This window comes from Pan troglodytes, chromosome 1 (genome assembly GCF_028858775.2).
Source record: "Pan troglodytes isolate AG18354 chromosome 1, NHGRI_mPanTro3-v2.0_pri, whole genome shotgun sequence".
Taxonomy (NCBI): Eukaryota; Metazoa; Chordata; class Mammalia; order Primates; family Hominidae; genus Pan; species Pan troglodytes.
In genome coordinates, this window is record NC_072398.2 from 5,459,191 (window position 1) to 5,477,369 (window position 18,179).

General features: G+C 34.4%; 1 protein-coding gene across 5 annotated transcripts in view; it reads left to right on the forward strand.

Moving 5' to 3' along the window:
• Positions 1-18,179, forward strand: part of AKT3 (AKT serine/threonine kinase 3) — a 360,266-nt gene that overhangs the window by 151,035 nt on the left and 191,052 nt on the right. For 4 of the 5 annotated variants that reach the window (XM_016934876.4, NM_001280064.1, XM_054671604.2 and 1 more), the window contains 1 exon segment: positions 13,237-13,362. The exons of the other annotated variant lie outside the window; for it this stretch is intronic. In XM_016934876.4, the coding sequence (XP_016790365.1) occupies positions 13,237-13,362 (126 nt within the window). 5 annotated transcript variants of the gene reach the window in all.

Here is an 18,179-nt window from a genome sequence, read left to right on the forward strand (position 1 = left end):
GATTCTTAGTGTAAGAATCAGTTATGAAAACTCAGTGAGTGCTTCAACTCCACATTGCCAATTTGTCATTTGCATTATATTTCATTAATAAATGAGTGATTTGTAACAAACGAGTGTATTGGTATTGGCTGCTTTTAAGAAGACACTTTGGAACTGAATTGTTATCCTCCTCAGATTACTTTGTCTTTACTGAAAGATTGTATATTTTGATGTCCTGCAGTTTTTAAAAACAAATTATTCTACAGAGAGCAAAACAGGAACTTAGATTATTTATGCAATGTAAAATTCTTATATACTTTTTTATTTTATTGTATTTTGGATGACTTCAGTGATACTGATGATTCCATGCATTTTCCTTCCTGATGCCTTGGTTTTAAGAAAATCTTCCCTTTCAAAGTCACTGGAAACATTTGAAAACAGCATTATTATGCTTACTGAGGTACAGATAATGATGAGGAAAGAAATATGTACGTATAATGAGCAAATATGCCCATTTCATTTTAAAAATTTTGTTTTTATTAGAATGATAGGTAAAGATTGTTTTCTGAAATTTCTATGTGTTAGGTAATACTGCCCTCAGAGGGCCAAGGTAAGTAAATTCATTTTTAACATTGAGAAGCAGCTTTTCTATTTATATTATCTATAAGCTTTCTTTGGGGAGTACTCAAAATTATTTATTTGAGTAATTGAATAGTGTTTGATTTGTGGTTGCATTTCTTTGATTTGTTGTGTTCTTTTAAAATGTTAGATATATCTGTGCCCTTCAATTCGACGATATCATTTAAACATATTCAGTTCTAGTCTAAGAAAATGTTAACATGACTGGCCATAAATTGTCAAATTAGATGGGTTCATAGAGAGTATAAGAAAATTACCTGGAAAAGTTAAGATGATTTTACTTGGCGGGTGCGTTTTAGTTTTTGTGTCTTTGATAGCAGATATTCTAGTATTCAAAATTATTTGAAGCCACACTTTTTAATATGGAGCAGTATTCATTAAAATGGAAGCATAGATTCCCTTCAGTTTTAAAAACTTAAGCATAATCACATCTTTCAAATATAATATGAATCAAGAGTAATTTACTTTGCTGTATATGCAGTGGCTATGTATAAATATACTAGAAGTTGAAATACACTTGTTCCTGTGCACTTATAAAAGCATACGTTTTTAAAGTAGAGGTAAAGACCTGATATTGATGTGTGACTTAACACTTCTTTGAATTCAGAATATTGGGGATTAAATGATGATTAATTTTTGTAATAAGAAAGGAAGAGTGGGGAAGGCCTGATGTCAAAATAATGAGGTGTTCAGCATCATGCTGTATATCCATGTAACAAACCTGCACATGTACCTTCTGAATCTAAAATTTAAGAAAACCAGAATGAGTTGTGTCCTTTTTTCTTTTTGTATGGAGTAACTTTCTTATAATTTGAAAGAAACATTGCAATGTTTAGTAGTAAATTCAGTGGAAGGCTTTTGATTTTTTTGCCCTATAGTTAGTTGTTATTGAATTAAGAAAGATGATTTCTGTGACAGTTGGTATTGTCAGTCTTTCACTAGAGATTTCAATGAGTTAAACATAAGCGACACTCAGTTCACTATTCTTAGTAATGAGGGGTGAAGACAGGACATAAGCAAAGTGAATAACAAAAATATAAACTTTATCCACAAAAAATCAATACCTCCTTTGCTCAGCTAATGTGCAATAGCGATAGTCTAGACAAATTAAAGAAATTCCACTTTATTTTAAACACTCTAGTTACTTTTGTGTAGTCTAACATATTGTACATATTAGGTACTCACTAAATCTCCTTTGATTGGTTTCCTTAGCCTTACTCTGAGATGTTTTATTCAGTTAACAAATGCTTACATAATGCTTGCAGTGAGCTAGATGTTGTTCTACATGCTTTACAAACTTTAATTTATTTCTCCATTATTATTGTCCACATTTTCCAGAAGAGGAAGCTGAGACCCAGAGAGATTAAACAGCATTCACTGTCTCTCACACAGCTAGTGAGTGACAGAACTGGCATTTGAACCCAGGCAGTCCAGCTTGAGAGTGTGCGCTCCCAACCACTCTTTGAATCTTAACTCTGTCCTTTACTATCTTGTCCCAGTGTCTCAGAGCCTCAGCATGGCTCTCTGTGAAAAGTGAGAATACCGCAGCACCAGTCTCAGTGTTGCTGTGAAGAGGGCTGTGTAAGTGAAGCCTCAGCACAGTGCCTGGCTGAGGACATTCATGTTTCCTTTTTTTCCTTGCTCTTACCTCTTCTTCCTTTCACCACTTAACATGCTGTGGTACAAGACTCAATCAGTACGTTGTCTAAGGAAAACAAAGGAGGGAAGAGAGGAGTTATGAAGGGCATGGATTCATCCTCAGAACAGTGGAGCTCTCGGTTTGATGCAGTGCCATTTTAGGGTCCATACTACTAGACTTTTCTTAGAGGAAAACTCCTTGGTAAGAGTCTAAGATAAAGTCCTATTAGTTTTTATTCTGTAGAGCATTGATGTTAGTATAGGAGTGCGATGGGTGGGTTGAACCACCTGAGAGTTTTTTCTGATGGCACAGGCCACCTCCTGATGAGCAAGCACTACAGCCTGCCTTCTCTGCAAACTCCCAGTTACTGCTGTAGTGAGGCACCATTATTGTTATTTGTCATATCCATCAGGCATGTTCTAACAGAAAAGTGGATTGAACCATACGAGGTTGTGTTATAGAGAGACTTCTCTGTTTGAGAGAGCTTTTCTGACGGGAGTATAGTCTTTATTTCAAATGGTGGTAGGTTTATTTAGTCATTGAATTAATGGTTATTGCCCACCTCTGTGGTAGTTTCTTGCGTTATGGACTCACTGCTTCCGTATTTGGTATTCATTAAGGTTATTTACTGCAGTGTATATGCCATGTATGATATTATATTTAGATAATATAAGGTGGTAAAATGGGAAATATTTACAATAAGGAAGTTTTAAAGTTTCTGATGAAATTATATTTTTAAGTTGGTCTATATTTATAATAGTTTAAAATTCTATGACTACTTTTTGAAAATGGTGCAAGAATGACTTTGTGTTAAATCCAGTGTGTGGAACTGGAAACTCTGCTCTAATGCAGAAAACAGATTTTTAAAAAGAAAGCTCTGCTTTCACAGCCTACAAGGGCGCAGATGTAAGCAAAATAATAACTTAGCTCACACTTAACCCAGCAGGAGGCTGCGTACAGATTGAGTAATTCTCCACAACATATCTACTGCTATGTAAACTAAAGTCACCGTTTATTCTTCATTAAATTGCCAGGATGCTTTCTGTTGGCTAGTCCGTGTGGATGCTTTGTTCTCTGTGTCTCCACCCAATGCTCCTGTGCCTTCCTTACTCACCTTGCTTTTCTCTTAGAGTAAAACTGGGTACTATAACTCTATTAAGATGTTATTGTGTTTAAGAGAATAATTTAAAAGCATCACTTTGGTTAAAAATGTAATGTTTCCTAAAAACAAGTGGAACAAGGATTTGATTAGTCAATTTACCGAATATCATGAAACAAATACCAGAATACTTAAGGGTAGATGATAATTATGCAGTTTTCTGGAAAACAAAAGAAAATTGTAAAGCAGATAAAAATACTAACAAACCAACCATACTGAGATCTTAGAGAAGTTGGCATTCTAACATCTTGTGGTTGGTATTCAATGCATAGGTATTTTTCTCATCATCTCATCAGCTTCAAAGCAAAACATGGACCCCAGCTTTCTTTAGGAAGCCGATATGAAAACTATACTTCATAATATTGCTTCTCGGACTTTTGGCTAAGATGAAGTGAAAACTGTACTTAATGTAAAAACGACAAGTTCATGCATTATGCATTAGAATGAGAGTTTCTTGACTATAATATACTTTTCAAAATAATCATGAAGGAACATATGTGGCAAAGCAGAGGAATGTGGGTACATCTGGAAAGCCTTTAAGACATCTCGGAAGCACAACACAAAATCACGAAAATTGTAAACACCTTCCGTGTGGCCAGCTGCAGTGGCAACATTGACCAGTCCAAGAGCAGACAAACATCTCAATGACCCAGAGTTTACCGGGTGAAATAACCATAAAGAGAAATTCAGGTGTTTAAAAATCTGACCTTATTAATCAATATTATGCAGAAATCAGCGAGAAAGACAAGAATGGGCAATAATCTTAAAACCTGAAACGTAAAGATGTGTTATTTATTATTCTAGATGAAAGGGTAGTAAACCTATTGCCTTGCTTTTGCTTGTGTTATTGTGAGGCTTCAAGGAGGAATGCAGGATGATGCAGTGCCTCATCTTGGAATCAACATAGCAGCAAATCGATGAATCCTACGCTGATATTCTTCCCAGTCCCTTCCCTACAGTTAGACGTCAAAGCAACAAATATCATCGACTACCTTTTTCTGAATCCACATGAGATGCTATTTAGAAATGCCAAGGAATAGGGGCTATTGCCATCCCCAGTATGACATTCTGGATCACTAAGAATGGTTAAAGAAATGGGAGAAATTTTCACTTAAAATTTTAATTAGTCAACTCATTCCCTTTTCTTCCCCACCTCTCACAGCTGCCTACTAGACTTAAAGCTCCACGAGGGCTGGGACTATGCTTGTATCATTTATTAAAGCTCCATGAGGGCTGGGACTATGCTTGTATCATTTATTGCTGCCTTCTTAGTACTTGTACATATTTTAACACTCACCGAGTATTTTTGATTGAATAACTGTTAGCCCGTTTTTCTTAAATCTAAATAAAGATGTTTAAAGTGGCTTTTTTGATCTAGGTGGTCTTGAGCAGCAGCACCTTAAAATGAGTGAGCTGGGCAGGAGTTCATAATGCTTAGACATTGCTCAATTTTCACAGACTATCAACACACATCAAAAGCTGGTTGATGACAAGTGGTCAAAGACATTGCATAGACATCAGAATAGAATTTAACACTTTTCAGTTGCCTGAGGGCAAGGAAAGAACATGTTTCAAGACTCAATAAAAGATAAATGATAACCTAAAAATTCAGGTTTTTAGGAGTTGGAAAATCTAATCAATATATGTATTTAATAAGTACCTATAATATGCAAAATCACTTTAAAAAGTTACATTTCATGTTGTCCCTGTGCAGTTGAAAACTTACGCTAGTTTATTGCAATGTAGATAATATGAACAAAATTCTTCAGGATTTTTTTCTTTTTCTTTTTTTTTTTTTTTTTTTGAGATGGAGTCTTGCTGTGTTGCTGAGATTGGAGTGCAGTGGCGCAATCTCGGCTCACTGCAACCTCCCGCTTCCCGGATTCAAGCAATTCTCCTGCCTCAGCCTCCCGAGTAGCTGGGATTATAAGGGCCCCGCCACCATGCCCGGCTAATTTTTATATTTTTAGTAGAGACGGTCTTGCCATGTTGGCCAGGCTGGTCTCTGACTCTTGGCCTCAAGTGATCCGCCTGCCTCAGCCTCCCAAAGTGCTGGGATTACAGGAGTGAGCAACCACGCCTGGCCCAGGATTATTTTTAAGACATCAATAAAACATGGTTATGATAAGTTGAGTGAGAAGCACATTTCTTTGATTCTCTAAGAGACATGAATAGGCTTCCACTCAGAACTAATTGTACTCTGTATAAAACTGTAATCAGTAATTTTAAAGACTGCAAATGTCTTATTATATTTATTGTCATGCATTTCTTCAGTAACTATAATTGATTACTGATATTTAAGATGTATCACATAATTATGGACTATACACTTTTTTGTGCTAATATTTATTTATGAAATCCATTAGTAGAAAAGATTTTGCCATATTCTTTTAGGTAGTTCATACATGAAAATTTGGTGTCTGTCAACAGGCAACTAAATATTTACTACATTGTGAATTATGAAATTAAATAGATTTTATGCTGAAATCAACATTATATCTGTTTTTGTCTTAGGTAAAAATTGGCTCATGAAGACTTTTATTTAAGGAGTATTGCCAAAGATAGTTTCTTGAAGCATGTACATTTATTTTTACTGAAAACTGCCTTTTTCTGGTTTAAAGCTGCTCTTTGAAAATTCATAAAATGTTTATATTTTTATGGTACTGTACATTTGTGTGTATCATTTATAAAAATTCAGAAGAATCTGACTTCTGCTCTTTTCTTTGGAAGACTAGTTTACCCCTCTGATATCCTGATATTCAAAAGAACTAAAAGTATTAGTCAAATTAATACTGTGTTTAGATGTTGGATAACCTCTTCATTTCTTTACATAAAATACATGTTTTATATACCTGACACTAGCCAAAGAGACTTAAAAAATTAATCGTTGCCTCATTTATGTAAATACTTCTGAATAAGTGCAGTACTGATTAGTAGAAAATTTAATGTGTGGTTTGTAGTTGGATTATAAATTATATTATCATAAGTGGTATTAGTATTAGTATCACTTGCTAACAACCAAATCAAATACTTGAAATATGTCAGGTAGTGTTCTAAGGGCTTTTTACATTATGTCCTTACAAAAACCCTTTGGCGGATAAAAACTATGATTTCTGTTTTTCAGATGAGGACCCTGAGATGTAAAGAGGTTAGGTTCATGCATCTAATAAATGATGTGATTAGGATTCAAACCCAAGCTGTGTGACTCCAGAGTCCTTGCTCCTAACCGTTACATTGTTCTGCCTGGAGCATTTTAATGATGAGGTTGAGTGGGAAAGAAACTGAAGGCTAATTTGAGAAGTTTGTTGACCTCGTATTGATCACAACAATTTGTTGTACCTTTTGTTACACAACATAGCATTGGTTTAAATTAAAATTTCTTTTATTCTGAAAATGTGACCACATGCTTTTCACATTGACAGTATGGCCAGCTTTTTTTTTTTTTTTTTTTGCATAAATTCTATGGCTCTCTCCCTCTGTAAATAATAAAGATTGCAAAAGAGGTTGTTTTTTCATTAACGCATGCATTAAGTATAGATGTAATCTATACATTTTTTTCCTCAGAGATGTATAAGGACAAATAATCATACATGGTAAAAACTTTGTGACTTTGCTTGTGATTAAACATGAAAATTAAATATTTAAAATACAACATTCTGAGGAAAGCTAAGCTTATACTTGTTTTAGCTTTATGATAAAACAGTAACATCTATTCCTGACATACATGTGAGGATGCTCCCACCGTCTTCCTTATGCAGTGATTAGCTTTGAAGACTATGTTACAACAAGTTTGAGTGAGCATTGGTATCCTAAAAAGCTAGCACCTGTATCGGAAAATTAGAATTTTTGTTTGTTATGCAACTCTTGATAATTAGGGTCTTTTTTTTTTTTTTTTTTGCATTTTTTCTTAGGTAAGAAGCATATTTTTAAAATGGTGATTGTGTTGTTTCTAATTAAATTCTAAATGAACTAAATGAATTTCAAATGAATTTTATGGGATTTGTGAAAAATAGTGCTATGGTTTTATAGATTTCTTTTCAATTGGATTGTATCTATATTTGTTTAGTTACATCTCAGTGAATCTACCCTATTGTGTTTTTAGCATAGTCCATGACAGTTGAAGGTAGAGATGAGTATTTCTGCAGTATTCTCAACCAGTACCCAGCTCACCTCACATCTTTCTACCTTTCATGAAGTTAGAATTAGAACTAGGTTCTGGAACACAATGTAGCCTTAAAAAGGTATCAGATATTCATCAACATGATCTATTTGGGAGGTCACAAGGCTGAATTATTTCTGAAGATCTTTTCCATTTGCATGTCTGAACAAATCTAGATATTCCTTAGTTATTCTAGATTAAAGACTATTTGCACATTTTAATCAATCACTGTTTAGTCCAGAGACGTACACTTCTAGCTTCTGCCTTGGCGCTTACGACTTCAGCTTTTACACTTACGACTTAAGCTTTTAAAAAATCAAAATGTGATTCTCAGTAGAGTGTTGATGAATAATGAAATAAAATGTTTATATATGGACTAATTTAGGTTGAAGATTATTAAGTAAAAATACAGTTTGTTGTTATCAGGTGAATGGTAGGAAGTGAACACTGTCAACTTTTTGGTGAGCTCTGGTTTGGGAGTATATAATTCGTGATAAAGATGATTTATTTGAATATCCTATCCAGATCTTTTAGGTGGAAAGTGAGCATGAGTCTAAACTCATACCAGGTCCCATCTCAGGTTGTTATTAAAGACTAAGCCTGGCCGGGCGCAGTGGCTCACGCCTGTAATCCCACCACTTTGGGATGCCAAGGCAGGTGGATCATGAGGTCAAGGGATCGAGACCATCCTGGCCAACATGGTGAAACCCTGTCTCTACTAAAAATACAAAAAATGGGTGGGTGTGGTGGTGCGCACCTGTAATCCCAGCTACTCAGGAGGCTGAGGCAGGAGAATCGCTTGAACCTGGGAGGCAGAGGTTGCAGTGAGCCAAGATTGCACCACTGCACTCCAGCCTGGTGACAGAGCAAGACTGTGTCTCAAAAAAAAAAAAAAAAAAAAAAAAAATAGACTAAGCGTGAGGTCCAAAATAATGCAGTATTTTTACTCAGCTGTGGAAATTCAGGATGTTTTCTGTGGTCAAAATTTACTCAAAATCATTGAGATCGTTTGTTTTAACTACAGGGAATAAGTTATTAAGTGAAGTAAGAAAGGTGGCAAAGGTCCAGAATCTGAAGTTATTAGGACTAAGTAAAACCATGAATTCTAGCAAACAGTTTCTTCCACCCTCATAATTTACAAGTAGGATTCTCTACCATTTACAGTAGTAATGTGGATTTTCCTCTTTGCATTCAGAAGGTGCTAACTGAATCTGTACATGTCCTATGCCAAGAACTCAATGAGTAAGTAGTAGTTTTTAGCTCTGTTAGCAAGCCATTGGTCATAGTGTTTAGGAGCTGTATTTCCTAGGACTGCTGTCACAAATTAATAAAAAGTGGGTGGCATAAAACAACAGAAATTTATTCTGCCACAATTCTGGAGGCCAGAAGTTAGAAATCAAGGTGTCAGCAGGTTCACACTCACTGAGAAGGCTCCAGGGGAGAACCCACTTGTTGTCTCTTCTTGCTTCTGGTGGCTCTAGGTGCTCCTTGGCTTTTGGCCCATAGTTCCAATCTTTGCTTCTGTGGCCACGTTCCCCCTTCCTTTTCTCTGTGTGTTCAGTTTACTCTTAAAAGGACATTTGTAATTGGATTTAGGGCTTACCTAGATAATTCTCCAGGGGAAAAGTCCATCTTCTCAGAATCCTTAATTGTTAATCACATGTGTTGCCATATAAGGTAATAGTCATTCTTTTTTACCATAAGGTAATATTCACAGGTTCCTGGGATTAGGGTGTGTACATCATTCGAGGGTCCACCACTCACCTCACTACCAGAAGCCAGTATACCAGAATCCTTGCTGGGAAATGTATTTGTTTTGGTATTGATAACAGCATACTTCAACATAGGTATAGCTTCCAGCAAAAGAGTGTGAGAAAGAAGTGGAAGCACCCATGAAGATTTTATATATATATATATATATATATAGTGGAAGAGGTTGGGTTGGAAGTCTTAACCAGTTGTGACTGCAGTGCTTGCTGAAGGTTTATCTTGACGATACATTTACTATTTGGATGTATATTGGTGGGTGTCCATTGAACAATCTCTTTGGGATACTTGGTACATCATAAATGCTTCTTTTTTGACAAGACTTTCCATTTTAACCAGGTTGTGTTTTAAATTGGTTAAAACCTATGGGCCATAAACATAAAAGTATGATGCAATTTGGGTTTGATGCATCATGTGTAAACTTAGATGCAAATTCTGTGTTCAAAATAAAAGATTCACATTTAGCAGTCCGTCTTAAAAGGATTGGTGGCAGGGAGTGTACTTTGTTCTGGGTACTTTGCCTCATAAAAGCTAGGACTTTCTGTCCATATTTTAGAACAACCTGACAACACGTGCCTTATCTGAACTCACACTGCCTCAACTTCTGAGCTAGAGATGAAAGTGTTCAGTTCCTTTTCGAACAGCCAGGCACCTGAAATCTGGTATAATACTGGAATTAAGCTCTATTGAGTTGTCTTTTTTTTTTTTGGTCCAGCCTCTGTGAGAAATTAATAATGAATGCATTCTAAGCATCTTCTCAGAAAGTTCATTCATATTATAGATGAAAAATGACAAGAAAATAGATTTAGTAGTCTTTATTGGAAGTTTGAGATCTACTTCTGGCTTAGTATCACAGTATAATTGTTGATTAACCAAATCAATTTAAAATTATTTAAAAAGTTTGTGAGAAATAATACTTTTTTAAGGAAGAAGGGAAATTCTTTAAAATTTTTCTTCTATGTGAGTGAGTACATCACTATGTTGGTATACTGTATTATGTTTGAAGGATGTATAATACATTTATTTTTAAATAGCTTTTTGGCAACCAGAAGTCCTGCTATAGATCATAGAAAATATTTTAAAAGTTTAAAAATCTGCTTAATAAAAAAGATACAAGATTTATATAATGATGTTTTTGTGTTTTTCATCTGAGGATGTACATAGAGGGAAATTATGCTTAGAATTGAAAATTTGATTTCTTTTAATTTTACATTTCTTGAATAAGTGTATTCAGTACTATTTTAAAATAAGAAGAAATGGTGTTATTCCGTGTTTTCTTTTATATTTTTCAAATGGATCTGATTCATTTTATTTTTGGTATAATTATTAAACTATTGTGATTTACCTTTACAGAGTTACAGCATATTGTACCAGTATAAATCTCTTATTGCTGTACAACATTTGAAGTCTAAATATGCCATTAATTGGAGAATTAATACCTAATGATTTTGAATTTTATATGGGAATAAATGAAATGGAAAAATAAAATAAAGAGCAATTAAGGAATTATTTTATTTTTCAACGTGGGAATTGTGTATTAGGCATTCTAGTTTTATAAATTGCCTTATTAAGTCATGTGCTTATTAATATTAGGGCCGTCTTTTTTCAGTAAAATAAAGTGAAGAGCATCACTTTTTTTTCTTTTTTCTTTAAATTTCTTTTTTGCCCTTACTTATGTGGAGGATACTGATCTACATATCCTCTATTTATTCATTTGTTTAATAAATCATGATTGAGCATTAAGTGGTGGGCACCAGCTTGGGCATGTAGAGTATTATCACCTCAAGGAAAACAACTGACAGTATATGCTGTCACTGATGGAAATTGAGCTTTTAAGCAAAGATTAAATTTGGGAAAACAGATCTCTCGTTATGAGCTTGTCAGTTTTCCAATGTTTACTTTTTTCATGAGACTGGTATTGATAACAAATGTGATTGTATAATGAAATGTGTCAACATTAGGAAGATCAGCATAGCACGATAAGCCAGGGTTTTCTATGTGACCAATGCATAATGTTATAAAATTATAGACAGTGTTAAAGATTCATTCAAAGTCCAATATAGATCAATGGATTTTCACATAATAGTACAGAAAGTTCATTGATAAAGTTTCAAGTTCTACATTGCAACTAACCTTTTAGAAACTATCCCTTGTTGAATTCTGGTGTAGTATCAAAGAATGATATCCATAACTATCTGAATATTTTTCCCTTTTTCAGCTTCATATCTGTTTGAGCCAGATCTTTTCCCCCTAAATTTAAACCAAAACAACATACTGCAGCAGGATGTTGAAGGCAGGAACAGCTAAGAAAATTCAGCTGTCTTCTATTAAGCCAGACATTAAATAGATTTGTAAAAATGGAAAGCAGTGCTGGTCTTTGCATTTTTCTTTCTTTAAAGAAAATAGTTATTTTTTATAAAAATGTTATTTGTTATATGTAATAAATTTATTTTCAAATGAAGTAAAACATTTATAAAATCTATTTTCAATTTCGAATACAGTAAACATAGATAAAAATCTGCATAATTTGTTGGTGCTCTAAGTAATATTTAAGGATATAAAGAGATTCTAAGAAGTTTAAGAATTGCTGATTCAGAGGAATGATTCCACATCTGAAATACATGTTGGGGTGAGATTGCCCTTTATAGTAAAAGATTTGGATTACATTTTATGGTAAGAGACTGGACTTTACAGTAAGCAGTAAGGAGTCACAGGATATTTTGAGCAGAAAAGTGATAAAGTGGTACACACAAGATTAATCTGGAGGTGATAGATACATTAGGATGGAAGTGGGGAATGTGTGGAGTGGGGAAAAACAGTATTAACAGAAGAGTAGATATAACGTATTAAGGGTTCAGTTGATTGGGCTCAATCAGAGAGACTTGTGATGGCAGTATTGACCTAACTGTGATAAGGAGGGGAACCTTCAGATGTTGGGTTTGAGTTTGGGTCACAAGAAGAAGCTGATTTGTAGGGAAAATTGAACTGTTTGCAATTTTTTTGTAATTCTTTGCCTAAGCATTTGAGATTTAATCAGCAGGTAGAAATAACCAGTAGAGAACTGAATCAATACCAGATAGCCTTCTAGCTCTTGTAGCATCATGGAGCACCTCTGTTGCTTAAAATTAGAAGTTGTCCTTTAGTAGGTAAGCAAATTGTAATGTAGTTGCTAAAAATGTGTATTTTGGTGGCTAGGTGGTACCTTATGTTAAGTTCTAATAAAGTACACATTTATTGACTATTATGTTCTTGACACTGTACCATGTATTAATAGTTACTGTGTTTGTGTATGTGTGAGTTTGCGTATCGTTGAAAGCCCTGTTAACCCATGTTCTTTCGTTTTCTTAAGTACAGCATTGCAAAAAGGTTATTTTTCTATGAAGAACAATAAAATGTTGCTTAAACAAGTTACAGTCAAGATTTATTAATGAAAATAGACTTTTTTCTTTCTTTTTTGAAAAAAAAGACACAATTAGTGGAAGAGAAACATCTATTTCTTGCCTCTCTTATGATAAATGTTTTTAATGGAAATTCATTGATACTGTGTGGATGATTTACCAAGGCTTTTTAAAACAGCTGAAAATATGCTCTAACAACCATCTGATAAAATGAAAAACTGAACAAAATGTGTACTCAGATGATTCTCTGAAGGAATAATGGTGCAAATGAATTATCAAAGTGTGAAATCATTAAAAACAAAACATGTTTGGGTTTTTATTGAATCTTAATTGTAGGCTTATGTATTTTCTTTTGTAAGCTAAGTTAAAAGAAAATTGCGTAACTAAATTTTTGGAGGCCAGTGTTGTAGGACATATATTGTACCATAATTTATTTTTTGCATAAAAGCTGCTGTTCATTTTTTTCAGCATTAACATGCGTGCTTTCCTCATGTAGGAGAATATATAAAAAACTGGAGGCCAAGATACTTCCTTTTGAAGACAGATGGCTCATTCATAGGATATAAAGAGAAACCTCAAGATGTGGATTTACCTTATCCCCTCAACAACTTTTCAGTGGCAAGTAAGTTAATTATAATTGTTGATTCATCTTGTATTTATTTATTTTTATGATTTTATGTGTCAGATATCTTAGGCTATATGAGAAACCTGTGAAAAAGTTTGGGTTTATATTTAATAGAGAAATTTTCAGCTTTGATAGAATTTCAGTCCCTTAGCATAGAGGTTATCGATAACATTTGGTCTTATACAATGCAATAGAGTTTAATATTTTTATGTAGAACTTGAATGTGATAAATATAATTCCCCAAATACATACTTCAAGTTTTTGTTTATAACATAAAAACAAGGACCTTTGAACTTGGTTGTTAGATTTAGCATGATTATAAGATGTTGTGGTACTTAATGCACTTTAATCAGTTTCCTGTCATAATCTTAGCTCTTTTGATTGTGTGATGAGAAACAGGTGATTTATATTAGAAATCATCTTCTGGGGAGATTTTATGTTCGTAGTTAAATTTTTCTTCCTTACAAATATCTAACAAAAATGTTTAAAACTTACTTAGAAATTTTGTATTTGCATGAAATAGCACAAAATAAACTGAAAGATGACAATGATGATAATGACAATGATTATTATTGTTATGTTATTACCAGGCTCTTCCAACTCTTCAAATATATTGATTAATCAATTAGAGAATCTTTGTGTTAATTTAGAAGTAAAGTGTTTTAAATTACGCTAAGTTAAACTTGCCTAAGATCTAGCTAGTCTGTATTATTAAGCTAAAATCTTTAACGAGACAATATCCTTAATTTTGATTTTGGTTATATGTTATCTATTAGCCATATTTGGGAAAAAAAGATACAAGGGAAATTTGAAGCTAAAAATTGCAATAATATAACAAAAAATTCAAGAAAATAAGTCTTTGAATGTTACAAATTTCATTTTACCATTATAAAAGCCGTGATCTTTTTTTACTCCTATTGTTTAATTCAGGTTAGCCCTTATTAGTGGGTTAGAATGGCTACTGTATTTTTTTTTAAGAAAAAGATAAAACAGTAAACATAAAGGTTAAAAGATTTGTGAAGTCATTTGAACGATATGGATACTAACTTAAAAAAAAAGCTTTCTCTGTTTCTATTAGTGGATTCTTATATAGATATTTTTTAGATGAGATCACTATGAAGTATGTGTGTTAGTTAAGGAACATTTTTTTTCCCACCAAAATGCTCATTAGATAATAATGGTTTTCTTTCAGTAGAAAATTATTTTTTAAACCCTATTGTCAACTGAAATAATATATTGTATTTTGTATTGACTTAAGAACAGATTTTCATTTTAAAGACTTTTTGAGTGAACATTTGCTTTAAAGTGATAGAAATTAGCTTTTAGAACATAAGCAGCATACATTATCTAAATGCCCTACCTAAAGCCAGTGTAGCTTTTTAGTTTATCCATTTTACCAGCAAATGTTATTGGTTTTTCTGAAATAATTTATAAAAGTACAGAATTCTTGTATCTGCTGATCAAAATGCAGCATTTTTTGACCTTATGAAATTTCACACCCCAACGAGTTTTAAAGACATACTGTATGTCACAGTCTGCCAACATCTGCTCCAACACTTCCACTGGCAGAGGCTGAAATAAATGCTGCACTCTTGGGGAAGGATCCTATTTAGTGACTGACAGTCAGCTTATTTATCCATGAAATAAATATTATTTGACATCTGTAATCTTGTATAATCAAGTAGCTGTAGGTAGTTGACTCAAACTAACAAGTAAGTTGTAGGTTGGCTCCTTAGTTTTAAAAAGTATTAGTAACATGGATCTTACTCTAAATAAATTTTTAGAAATTGATTTTTACTAATGCTTGACTTACCGCAATCTTCAATTCTGTAATAACAGTTATGTGAGGAAAGAATGAGTCTACTGAAATGGATACTAGCTGAAGAAGTAGTTCAAATTCCAACCTGGCCGCAAGCTGCAAGTAATAGGACCTTGGGCAGATTATTCTCTGAAACTCTGATCTTTATGTAGTTTCTTCATCAGCATGTTAGAAACATTTGGATTCAGTGGATTTGTAAGGCCCTTTTTGTCCCTGACATTCTGTGATTCTGTGGGGTGGACTTTGAGCAGGTCCTTGAAGAGTGAGTAGGAGTTAAGCAAATTAAAACAGAGAAGAAGGATATTCCAGGCAGAGGGCAATGAAGAATGTCTTTATGAGGAATTAAGGAAGGAACAATTGGTGCAAGAGAGGGTTACTTCACCATTGCTTTTTCCTTTGCCCTAGCCCCCTTTAGTACATTTTTAAAAAGATAATTTTACAAGGTATTTCTAAGGTATGTTGGGAAATGTTATATATATATATATCAAATTGTAGCTACCAAAGGGATATATATATCCCTCATTTTTCTGATAATTAAAGATATTACTTCATATTTAATCAATATGGGTTTTAATGAAATTTTACCAAAATAGGCTTTTTATCTATATGAAAAAAACAGAGTATGAGAACTGTAAAGGGGTTTGAGAACTTCCAATCTTAATTAAATTTTGAATTGCTTCCCTCCTGATTTAAATTTTTCAAAAAGATAGTGTTCTACTCATTGTTTCCACTTCGTATCCCACTGCAGTCTAGCTTCCTCCCTTACTCACTTGATTGAAACTACTTATAATAAATTATTGAGTGACCACTTAATTGCTAATGTAGGGGAAAAGAAATATCTTTTCTTACCATTTCAGGTTCATGGCTGAGGCTCCTATAACAAAAGGAAGATTAACAAGAGAAAAACACACAAATTTAAGTAATAAAACTTTTATGTGACAATGCAGCCTTTGGAATTGAAGACCCAAAAAAACACATAAATTTTTTTTTTTTAGACAGTCTCACTCTGTCGCCCGGGCTAGAGTGCAATGGCGCGATCTTGGCTCACTGCAACCTCCGCCTTCCGGGTTCAAGTGATTCTCCTGCCTCAGCCTCCCAAGTAGCTGGGATTATAGGCGCACACCACCACGCCTGGCTAATTTTTGTATTTTTTTTTTAGTAGAGATGGGGTTTCACCATGTTGGCCAGGCTGGTCTCAAACTCGTGACCTCAGGTGATCCACCTGCCTTAGCCTCCCAAAGTGCTGGAATTACAGGCATGAGCCACCATGCCTGGCCAAACTTGTGTATTTTTATGTTTAGGGATGATGAAGAGGTGGATAGTCATAAGGACTAAGGGGTTATAATGGTAATAAACTGAAGGGAACTTAGTAAGGCTTGTTTGTCAGATTCTTTTCTCTGTCCCTGTGTCTTCAGGAATAAGGATATTCCTTCCCTCTGGGTATAGTATGGGCATCTCTCATATGGGGATCTTATGACCTATTTCAGGGGAAGGTCAAAAAATTCTTGCTAAGTTTTATGACCTGTCTCACGTGAGAAGGATGAGAGGAAGGTAAGAATGGCCTTCCTGCTTTTGCTGTTTTCTCAAATGCTAAGGTGCTATCTTTTGGGAGATCATGTCATGAACCCTGTCAGTAAGTCTAGTAGACATCTTTCCGTTCTTATTTTTCCTGGATTTATATCTGGGCTGCATTTTATACTGTTGATCACCATCTCCTTTTTGACCACTCCCACTGTGTTCTGGGATATACCTCTGTCCTGTTCCCCCCTACCCCTTAGGCTAATGCACAGTTCTGGTATTTAACAGGGTTCTGGTTGAAGACCCTTCACACTTTGTACTTTCTCTTGGGCGGACACGTTGACTTTTGGGGTTTCAGTTGCAACCTTGTGTGCAGCTTACTCCCACACTTAAATCTCTAGGCTAGGCCTCTCTCCTGAGCATTAGGTTACTCTGTTCAATTGGCTGCTGGACATCTCTACCTAGATATTTTTTGACCGGGTGCGTCCTAAGCTAAACTCAAGATAATTTTGTCTATTTCTTCCTTTGTACTCAGTATCTGAGTTCTGTCTCTGCCTGATCAAAAACATGGATCCTTTCCATGCCTTTTTTTTCTCCTTCACATCTTTACCCCACTCCCAATCCATTTCTAGTCCTGCTGATTCTGCATATTTCTTGAACCTATGATCCTTTTCTATAATCACCCCAGAATGAGGCCTCATCATATCTGCTGTAGATTCTTAACTAGCTTCTCTGTTTCTAGTTTGTACCACTCATACTCTTTCTTCACACGGGTATCAAAGTGGTCTTTCTAAAATTATATCATAACTATGCCATTCCCCTGTGAAAGCCCTGCCTTGGATCATCATTGCCTACTGGATAAAGTTCAGCTTTCTTAATACATCATAGATCTCTTCAATCTGGCCTCTACTTTCAACTCCTGCAGGATCTCTCTTCTGCTCTACAATTATGTATCAGCAATACTGAACTGTTTATAATTCCCTGTACAACCTATGCTGCTTTTCCACTCTGAGGCTTTGTTTATGCTGTTCCCTTCGATTGGAATGTCCTTTGGTCCTCTATTTGCCTGGATACTTTTCTGTCTTCTAAGACTTAATTCAGATTTTAATTCCCATCCCTATTCCTTGCTAAATTAGTCCTCTCTGCCCTTCTTAAATCTATTATCTTCTGCTGTTAACACATTGTTTCTTGGTTATCTTGTTCCTGTGTATGTCTCATTCACTGATCAGTAAATTATTTTAGGGGAAAGAGCTTAGTCTTATTTATCTTATATCTCCTAGTGCTTGTATTTTATGACTTAATAACTTTTTAAGTGAACATCTGAAACATCTAGTCTGGATTTCTCTTTTTTTAGGTGAGAAAAATGAAGCCTTTAGAAATTCAGTGATCTTTTTAAGGTTGCCTTACTAGGTAGTAGTAGTTAAGTATCAAGAATAAAACTCAAGTGTCTCGACTATCACATAAATATTACTCCCCT